Genomic DNA, 10691 nt, shown 5'->3' on the forward strand with positions numbered 1-10691 from the left:
CCATTGTTTAAAGGCTTAAATATGGAAATGATCCTCGCAAATATTTGACGTTTTGGTTTTAGTCCCTGTAAAAATATTTTTTTGGTTTTAGTCCCTGCAAATATAGAATATTTGGTTTTGGTCCTTGGTATTTTGTTTTAATCCTTGAAAAATCATTTCATATTGAAATTGGTCCCTACAATTCATTTTAGTCCTCATTTTGAGGGACTAAAATCAAATATTCTACATATTACAAGAACCAAATCCAATATGAATCAATTTTACAAGGACTAAAACAAAATACCAAGGACCAAAACCAAATTTTTTATATTTGCAGGGACTAAAACCAAAAAAATATTTTTACAGGAACTAAAACCAAAATGTTAGATATTTGTAGGGACTATTTTCATATTTAAGCCTTGTTTAAATGAGAATTTACATCGGATGCCTACCTTTTTAGATATCTTAAAAAGCAGTTATTTATACCTTTGTAAGTGCTCTTTGAGCCCGAAAGTCTTCCCTGCCTTAGACTGGGGCACCATCCCCTCACCCTAAAATTTTTTCAATAAAAAAAAAAAAAAGCAGTTATTTATACCGGTGAAGAGTTTGGTAGAGTACCGAGTAGCGGTGGCGTTTGTTTGATTCACGGGCGAAACTAGAAAAAGGGCATATTAGTCTTTGAACACTCGTTGGTTCATTTCATTTTCATTCATTCGACTTCAACAACCATGGACATAGCCGTTTTATATAGTTTTGAAAATGTGAGGATTAAGATATCATATGATTAATCATCACAACACAATACAACGATTATATCTCAATTAATCCTTAATTAATCTACAAACTAACTCCATTTCATTTTCTCCCTCCAAACCTCTCTCTCTCTCTCTCTCCAACAAACGCCATTCTCTGGTTACTGATTCGAACGAAGATCAAAATTCAACTTCACCAAAACGCCATCGTTTTCAGATCTGAATCGCAAATCTCGAGTTCCTGATTCGGTTTCTTCTCACTTTCATGTTCTTCTCGTGAGTTTCGCACCTTTTTATCATCTTCTTCATTCAATTTTCGTAAACATTTTTTGTTTATTATTAATTAATATTTTTTTTTTTTGTGATTTTAATTGTGATGATTTTGTGTTAAGAAGCGCGTGTGTAACAGATCTTAAAAATTGGCGCCTCAACGACGTTCCCAGCGCCACGTGGTGGCTGGCCAGATGCCGCCACAGGGTAATGCCGCTGCCGCTGTTTACGATCAACCTGCCGGCGCCTCCCTGCAAAGTGCATCCACTGATGCCGGTGATGCTGTCATGGCGCGGTGGCTTCAGTCCGCCGGTTTGCAGCATTTAGGTTCTCCGCTTGCTTCATCCGGTGTCGATCGTCTCTTCCCTAACCTTCTCATGCAGGTATCGTCGCTTTTCTTTCAAAGATAGCAGCCTCTTTGATATTGCATTTATTATTGTATAATTATTTGGCATTGGAGTGATTTAAAAGTTGTAACACTTGCTTATTTGGTACTCCCTCCGTCTCACAATAATTGTCACTTTACCATTTTTTATTTTTCTCAAAATAATTGTCACTTTAGAATACCAATGCAGCATTTATTATTTTTTTCCATTAATATACCCTTATTTATTGAATTTCATCCAACTTAACCACTCCACTAACTACAATTAATAAGGGTGTTTTAGTAAATGACACTAATTTTACTATCAAAATCAACCCAACTAATCATTTCCTTAATAACCGTGCACAAATCTTAAACGACTATAATTTAGAGACGGAGGGAGTAATATGTACTCCCTCGGTCCCAAATTATAAGCAAAAAAAACCCATTTTCTTTGTCCCAAATTATAAGCAAAAAAGACCAACTTTTATCATATTTAATTATGTTTTTTCAAAAAATCATCTTTTCCAAAGGAAAATTAAATGCAAAGTGCATCCAATTTGCTCTCTTTTTCATTTTCTCTATAATCAACTACCAATGAAAATTGTTTTTACATCTTCCTATAAAACTTATTTCAAAAATAACACAAAAAACTATGTTACAAACTACTATGTTTTAGTTTTCTTAATAAGTGTGATTTATTTTTATTTTTTTTTTGCTTATAATATGGGACGGAGGGAGTATATGTTTCGTGAAATTGGAGTTTGAGATGTACTCTAATTTGAGGGATAATTATGTATACCAATATGTATTTGTTAGAGAGGGTCTCGGGTGTTTTATGTGACACAAAAGTACCGCTCAAGCTAAAGATTTATTTATTTTATTTCTACAACTGTAAGACCCGTGATGTTGTATGGGACAGTGTTGGACGGTAAAGAATTAACACGAAGATAAAATAAGCATAGCGGAGATGAGGATGTTGCGTTCAATGTATGGTAAGACTAGGCATAATAGGATTGGAATTGGAAATGACAACATTGGAGAGAGAGTTGGGGTAGCACCTTTTGCTGAAAAGATGGTGGAAACTCACCTTAGGTGGTTTCAGCATGTAGAGACAAGATTGTAGATTATGCAGCAAGGAGAGTAGACCAGATGGAGGGTAGCCAAATCACTAGGGGTAGGGAAGACCTAGAAAAAACTATAAGATAAACTATTCAGAAAGATATAGAGATTAATGAGTTGGATAGAAATGACATATGATTAACATTATGGTGTTGTTCAATTCCATGTAGCCGACCCCATTTAGTGGGATAAGGCTTGGTTGTTGTTGTCGTCGTCATTATAGAGGTTTACATTTGTGTGTAGTGTGGGTGAAATTTGTTAACTGCTGTGTATATTTTCTTTTTGATAGTATATGAGGTGACTTTAGATGAATATTTTATATGGTACATGTGGTAGGGTTATGGAGCACAGTCTGCTGAAGAGAAGCAGAGGCTTTTCAAGTTAATGAGAAACCTCAATTTTAATGCGGAATCTGGTTCGGAGCTTTATACGCCCAATACTCAAACTTTGGGCGGAGGGTCTGCATCAGATGGGTTCTATTCTCCTGAATTTAGAGGGGATTTTGGAGCCGGGCTTTTGGATCTTCATGCCATGGATGACACAGAGCTTCTGTCTGAGGTATAAATAATTGGATATGACTCATTATTATTATATCATAATGTAGGCTTGGTTTGGATAACTTCATACGTATTGTAGAGAAAATACAGGTTGTATCAGATAAGATTAACAAGTAGTATGGGCAGTTTATACTGAAAAGTTTTAAAACGGTTGATACTTATACCATCTTACACTACAATTTTTGTTCGCAATGATGAACAACTAGGTTATATATCCAGCAATTACGCGCAATATTGGATCTGAATGTGTGAACTTTAGCACTTCTGTTTCAATCAATTTTTTTTTTCTTTTCCAAATGGCATGTTTATTCTCTATGATCCCTTATAATCCTGCATCCAGCTTAAATTTCCTGCAGTAAAAGTCAGTATGTGTTCTCATACGTTGCTCTATTTTTGCCCCTCTTATCAGCATATGATTTCAGATTCTTTCGAACAATCATCCATCATACCCGGAGATACTAGAGTATTTGAAGATGATTTCTATCCTATTAATAGCAAGCTAGAAAAAGAAGCTGAAGTTGATACATCATTTTCTTTACCTATGAATGAAAAAGAGAATAGTACAAGGGAGAATAATGTCACTAAGATTAAAGTTGTGGTATGTCAAAATTTTATAGACAGTTGTATACATGCATTGCTTACATTTTATGCTATAAGTAAATCACATTGAAATATTATTTTTCTTGTGCTACGTTGGGACTTCCATATATAGTATGAAGTAAATATTGAAAGTTAGATTTCTTTCTTTCTTCCTTTATTTGGCTACAATCTATTTACTTATGAATGGAAAAGATAATAGTACAAGGGAGAATAATGTCGCTAAGATTAAAGTTTTGGTATGTAAAAAATTTATAGACAATTGTATACATACATAGCTTCACATTTTATGCGATAAATCAATCACATAGAAATATTATTTTTCTTGTCCTATGTTGGGACTTCCATATACATTGATAATAGTATGAAGTAAATATTGCAAGTTAGATTTCTTTCTTTTCTTGCTTTATTTGGCTATAGAACAAAAAAAACAAAAGAACCACAACTACTACTGCTATCATCATTGTTTCCCTTCCTAGCAGAAGAGTTTCACCAATATCATCATAAGTTGGTTTAGAAAAGATAAGAAAAAACATCTTTTTATGAAGATTTAGTATATTTTAGTTCATAGCATTTGACTTTTGAAGTTTGAACCTTTTCAGTTTGTGAATGCAACCTTATAGAGTAATATAGATCCTTCACTTAAGCGTGAGATAATCTCCCTTTGTATCCATTTTCCCCTTAAGAAATGTTGATGGCGCTTTTCATTGAAAAGTGCCTTTTTCTATCTTTGAATTTGTACTTTACAATATTTACACGAACTGATTACACATACTCACTATAATTTTAAGCATTTTTCTGTTAGATATTTTCATGAATTGCTACTTTCAAAATTATTCTTGAATATAAAAATACCTGCACTATACTTGAGATTCTTGATGGTTAAAATGTCATTTTGATTCATTAGCATTCAGGGGATATTTGGCATTATTTTTTTTTTCTTTTTTTTTTCCTTTCTTCTAATGCATGTTGTAGGTACGTAAAAGGCCTTTAAACAAGAAAGAGCTTACTAAGAAGGAGGATGACGTCGTAACTGTATCTGACACTTCATATTTGACAGTTCATGAACCTAAACTAAAGGTTTGTTTCGATATTGGACCCAAGTTCTATTTTTCATTCGTATATACATTCAGTTCAAAAGTCGAATCAATTGCCTCATTATTAGTTATCTTAATGTTCTCATTTTTATTTACTGCGCAAAGATCTGAATTTTTGTTTGAGCTTGACAGGTTGATTTGACAGCTTATGTGGACAAGCATGAGTTTTGCTTTGACGCCGTTCTTGATGAGCATGTTACCAATGATGAAGTAAGGCATCTCTTATCCAAGATCGAACTTCACTATTGTTTACATATAAGATTGAACTTCACTATTGTTTACATATAAGATCAAACTTCACTATTGTTCACTAATATGTTCGTAACTTGTTTCAATTGTTGTCATACTTGAGTTTTATGAAAGTTATCTTGGTTTTGATTTGAGATTTATGATAGTTATCATGATTTTGATTTGTTTGATTGATCTAAGGCATGATTGGTTTATAATAACAGGTATACCGAGCTACAGTTGAGCCAATTATTCCTACAATTTTTGAACGAACCAAAGCTACTTGTTTTGCTTATGGTCAGACAGGTGAGAAATTTTATTTGCTATCTTACCTGTACCAAATTATCATTATTATCCAGTTTTACATATTAAACTGTTTAGTTCTCTAATAACATATATGTATGCAGTTTTTTGGTGTTTGAACTTTGCTAGTTTATTTATACATCGTAGCATTTGTTACTGGTTCTTGATAGTGTCAGTTTTTATTTATTTAAAAGATATTGATTCTCGTGTCTTTTAATTTTTTTTGTCTTTTCTGGGTGTTTCATGTTGTTGAGTTGTTTCTGGCTGGTATGTGTGATATAGGCCAACATATTTTCCTTTTCAGAATATTCATACTATGTAAAATAATCTTGTTGAGTGAGTGGGAGGATATTGGTTGCCTTGGTCTAGATAGACACAATATTTTTCACTTGATGGTATATATGCACGAAATTGAAGATTTGAAGTGTAACCTTAAAATCTCAGTTTTCATGAAGCTTAAGGTTTGTTTAGTAGTTGGGGTGGGAGAGTTAAGCAGTGGAGTGATAAGGAGGGAGGAGAGGGTTAAATCCCCACCCCCAACAAAATACTAACTATACTAAAATTTGCTTTTTGTTTTTTAAAAAAAAGTATGTGTACTTGTTGGCACTATATAAGTTTATCCGTTCATATTCCATTGCTGTGCTTGATCCTCAGAAAGCCACTTCATCACTTAATTCATTACTTAGACACTAATAATCTTTGTTTTCAGGAAGTGGCAAGACATACACAATGCAACCTTTACCACTCAGAGCTGCAGAAGACCTTGTTCGACAGTTGCATCAGCCAGTTTACCGGAGTCAGAGATATAAATTGTGGCTTAGCTACTTTGAGATATATGGTGGAAAGCTTTTTGATCTTCTTAGTGACAGAAGGCGGGTATTTCTTTCTTAACACACATTATGACATTTTATATGAATGCACTGGGTATACCATTTAAATGTATTAGATGATGATGTTGCAGTACAGTTTGTCCTTAAGCCATTATGTGCCTATGGTCTGAGTGCTTTGCGTGTGGATCTGGGCCTTAATTATGAGACAACATTTTTTGTTTTCCGCGAGGATTCAGCCGCTTAAATAAATCGAGGATTCAGCCGCTTAAATAAATATTTGTTATATTTATTTATACTCTCGCTATTTAATTTTGTCCTACATCAAGCATTATTATTATTTTTTTTTCTTCTGTTTTTGACTGTACTATTTCATGTCTTACTTGAGGATTCAGCCGCTTAAATACATACTCCCTCCGTCCCATAATAACTGAGCTTTTTGTGCAAAAATATTGTACCAAAATAAGTGACCCATTTCACTTTTCAATGCAATATTAATTACTTTTTTCCTATTACAACTCTAATTAATACTACTTTCATCACTCTCAATTCAATATATTCTCCTTTACTTTTATAATAATGGTAAATGCACCAATACTTGACAAGAACACTTAAAACCATTTTTCTCTCTCCTTCACTAATATATTTTTCTTAATAAATGTGAAATGAGCAAAAGGCTCACTTAAATTGGGACGGAGGGAGTATTTGTTATATTTATTTAAGCGCTTGCTACTTAATTTTTTCCTACATCAAGCATTATTTTTTCTTTGTTTTTGAATGTACAGGAATGAAAATATCTGTCTCAATTTATATGCTTTTACAAATGTCATCTTCGCATCTTGCTTACTCAATGTCTCGTTGGTGAATGGTGGTTTATTACATTATGAACAGGAAACTTTGCATGAGGGAAGATGGACGGCAGCAAGTTTGCATTGTAGGACTGCAAGAATTTGAAGTTTTTGACGTTCAGGTTGTCAAAGAATTCATTGAAAAGGGAAATGCTTCAAGAAGTACAGGATCCACGGGTGCTAACGAGGAGTCCTCCAGGTCGCATGCTATCTTACAGTTGGTTGTAAAGAAGCACAATGAGGTGAAAGAGGGCAAGCGAAACTCAAACACTGATGGAAATGATGCAAGAAGTGGGAAGGTCGTGGGGAAGATTTCTTTTATTGATCTTGCTGGAAGTGAAAGAGGTGCCGACACTACCGATAATGATCGTCAAACACGGTACTTCTAAATTCAAATTATTTGCATGATATTTTGAGCTACTTAAAGCCAACTGCATGACTGTTCCATGCATGAATATTTATGAACACTTATAACAAATTTGCTACTAATTTTAGATTTTGTTGCATAAGCTGACTTTTCTAGCCTTCTAGGGACATAGTATTAAGTTGGATTATTATTGAAAATGAGAAAACTCTATAGAGCTGACAAGAGCTCTCTTCTCCTTTTTGTTTAGCCTTTTTTACTCAACATTGCCTGGACTATCTTTGAAATGAGAGCAGCGATAATAAATATAAACCATATTGGTTGACGAAGTTAATGAAACGTTCGGACCTAGAGTGGAGGGAACAAAATTAGGAATGATATTGACGCTAAATAAGCTAAAACAGAGAGGATAAATCGCTATTACAGTCATATGAGCAAACAAAAGAAATGGACTGTGGATTGAGTTATATACTCTTTGAGGAAATGGAAAACTAAATGGATAATAATCATAGAAAACCCTTTCGTGAGGAACAAGAACCAACTTCACTATTTTCTTGATATCCTTTCTGTTACTCGCCCTCCTCTTATATTCAGCCTTGACCCTCTCGTTTCCTAATTCTAGAATCTTCTCATCCACTCACTCTCTGACATGTGGTACTTTCTGTTATTTCCCTCTTTTTCCATATCCACCAAATACACTCATGGCTCCCCACCCACCGATCACTTTCTCTACTCTCTTTTGTGTAACGGGCTTATCATGAAATCACCTAATTGACTTGTTCGACTCTGTTTGCTAGTTAGTATTTCTGGATGAAAAGCAAACTTCTTAAAAGCTTTTCTTTAGTGGCTATCAATTTTAAATATGTAATTTTTTTGTTGTCTGTTTTGGAATTTTTAAATATTGATTTGATGTTTCTTAAACTCAATGATAATAAATGCATTAATCTGAATATTATCTATTTGCACAAATTGTTCTAATAATGTGAGATTACTATATAAATAAATCTAGTTGAGAATATCTTTGTTATCTGTTGTCTAAATTTTACTTCGTTGTTTTGAGTTTCTTGGCTTCCTACCATTCCTCCCTCAAGTAAATTTTACTTGTTCAGATCTAACACTTTTTGTATGTTAACAAATCAAATTCACTACAATTTTTATGTATCTCTTCTACCATAGGATTGAAGGAGCCGAAATTAATAAGAGCCTTTTGGCTTTGAAGGAATGCATTCGAGCTTTAGACAATGACCAGATCCATATTCCATTCCGGGGAAGCAAACTTACAGAAGTGCTGCGGGACTCCTTTGTAGGCAATTCAAAAACTGTTATGATCTCTTGTATATCTCCAGGTGCCGGGTCTTGTGAACACACGCTTAACACCCTACGATATGCTGATCGGTATGTGTTTGTGTATTATATTCTAGCATCTGTTCTTTCACAGGGATTCATGTTCGCATGTATTAATTGCTTCATCTTAACGTGAACAGGGTTAAAAGTCTTTCCAAAAGTGGAAATCCTAGAAAAGACGCAATACCCAATTGTGTACCACAAACTAATAAAGATGTTTCATCTACATCAACCCTTCCAGCTAGTGTTGGTGCAGAGGATTTTATCGATCAGCGCCAAGAGAAACCAATGGATATGGGCAGGAAGCCACTTGAAAAGGAGAAAACTATGTATAGCTCTGCTGCTATTGCTGACAAACAGTTACCTAGTATTTCTTCAAATTACCTATCAAATGGACGAGAAGAAAAAGGCATCACTTATCCTTCAATGGAGAGGGAGAGGTTTGAAATGAAGAACTCTTATAACGATTCTTCCAGTCAAAAGATTAACTCTTACGCACAAAATGATACAGATGAGAAAGTGCAAAAGGTATCTCCCCCACGCAGAAAAGGTTCTAAGGATGAAAAATCTGAAAGGCCTGCAAACTGGATGAAAAGGGATACCGTTGAAGAAAAAGGCTTGACGTTTGAAATGAAGAACTCTTATAATGATTCTTCGAGTCCAAAGATGAACTCTTACCCACGAAATGATACAGATGAGAAAGTGCAAAAGGTTTCTCCCCCACGCAGAAAAGGTTTTAAAGATGAAAAGTCTGAAAGGCCTGCAAACTTGATGAAAAGGGATACCAATGCTTCTGATCTCTCGACCACAAGCTCCAGGCAACAGCAAACCACATCGAATCACAACACTGTTACCTCTGGATCCAGGCTTTATGACGCAGAGTCCGCACCTGACGTGAATATCAATGCAGTACTTGAGGTTGTAAAATATGTAGAATAATGACCTAATTTACCAATTTTTAGTTAAGTATATACTAGTTTATGCTATCTGTTTAATTTCTTGATTGAACTTATACAGGAGGAAGAAGCACTAATTGCCGCTCATAGGAAAGAAATCGAGGACACGATGGAGATTGTTCGTGAAGTAAGTTGTTAGTTGCTTTTCTATATGTTTTACAAGATTTATAATTGCTTGTCAGGTCACTTCCTGACTTGAGTTTTTGTGCCGCAGCTTCTTTTAATGTGCTTTTCAACTTTTTAATTAATAAAATTTGCTTATCAAAAAAGAAACTAGTGGAGTTTTTAAATTTCAGATAACTTATTTTGTGTGCTCATTCATCATGTATTGCTTTTGGTTTTCAGGAAATGAAACTCTTGGCCGAAGTTGACCAACCAGGTAGCCGTATTGACAACTATGTAGCCCAATTGAGCTTTGTGCTTTCTCGCAAAGCAGCTAGTCTTGTGGGTCTTCAAGCTCGCCTTGCAAGATTCCAACATCGACTAAAAGAACAGGAAATTCTGAGTAGAAAAAGAGTTCCCCGTTGATAAGAGATTCGGTTTCTCTTATTGTAATTGTCTTGTGAATTGTGATCTGTATCATGTTTGATATCAACTGATCTTTCATCTTAAGTTGGATTCTAATTAAAGTTACCTACATGTATATACTTTTTATGTGTCATTTTAGCCATCTCAGGCCCTTTGCAAATATTTGCCATAAATATTGTAATTTGTATGTAGGTTATTTGCCCAAAATTTGAAGTTTGAGAGGGCAAAGTGAAAAAATGAAATAGAATCTAATGCGGTTGCAAAAACGAAAACTCTGTTTTCTCTCCTATCCATCCTCTTGATGGAATTTATTTATTGGGCGCAATTATTCATATTGCAAGGCCTGGAGTTTAGCAAAATTTAATTTACCCTGTAGATGCATATTTATCATGTAGATTGCATCACATAATGTAAATGGAGTATTGTGTTTGGTAGAAAGTGATAGTGTCAATTATTATCTGAAATTTAAACAATCTTGCAAAATTATCTTCCGTTTGATTCAGTGCAACAACATAAAAAAGGGACTGATAAGAGTGAAGCTGGTTGATATTCTAT

General features: G+C 34.4%; 1 protein-coding gene across 3 annotated transcripts; it reads left to right on the forward strand.

The window, feature by feature from the left end:
• Nucleotides 1–754: 754 nt before the first annotated feature.
• On the forward strand, nt 755–10408 carry LOC146945426 (kinesin-like protein KIN-13A). Of its 3 annotated transcripts, none has more exons than XM_085743754.1 (13): nt 755–1007; nt 1124–1384; nt 2824–3045; nt 3454–3642; nt 4617–4721; nt 4871–4948; nt 5191–5272; nt 5979–6141; nt 6988–7323; nt 8485–8703; nt 8793–9570; nt 9670–9735; nt 9954–10408. In XM_085743754.1, exons 2-13 carry the CDS (start codon nt 1196–1198, stop codon nt 10134–10136), a joined length of 2610 nt encoding a protein of 869 aa, XP_085599880.1. In that variant the 5' UTR covers nt 755–1007; nt 1124–1195; the 3' UTR covers nt 10137–10408. The 3 variants fall into 3 exon arrangements, with proteins under 3 accessions (XP_085599880.1, XP_085599881.1, XP_085599882.1); XM_085743755.1 differs by having other exon boundaries at nt 1127–1384; XM_085743756.1 differs by having other exon boundaries at nt 1141–1384.
• Nucleotides 10409–10691: the final 283 nt, after the last annotated feature.

Source organism: Medicago sativa, chromosome 2 (genome assembly GCF_051527215.1).
Source record: "Medicago sativa cultivar Bolivia chromosome 2, Bolivia_mono, whole genome shotgun sequence".
NCBI lineage: Eukaryota > Viridiplantae > Streptophyta > Magnoliopsida > Fabales > Fabaceae > Medicago > Medicago sativa.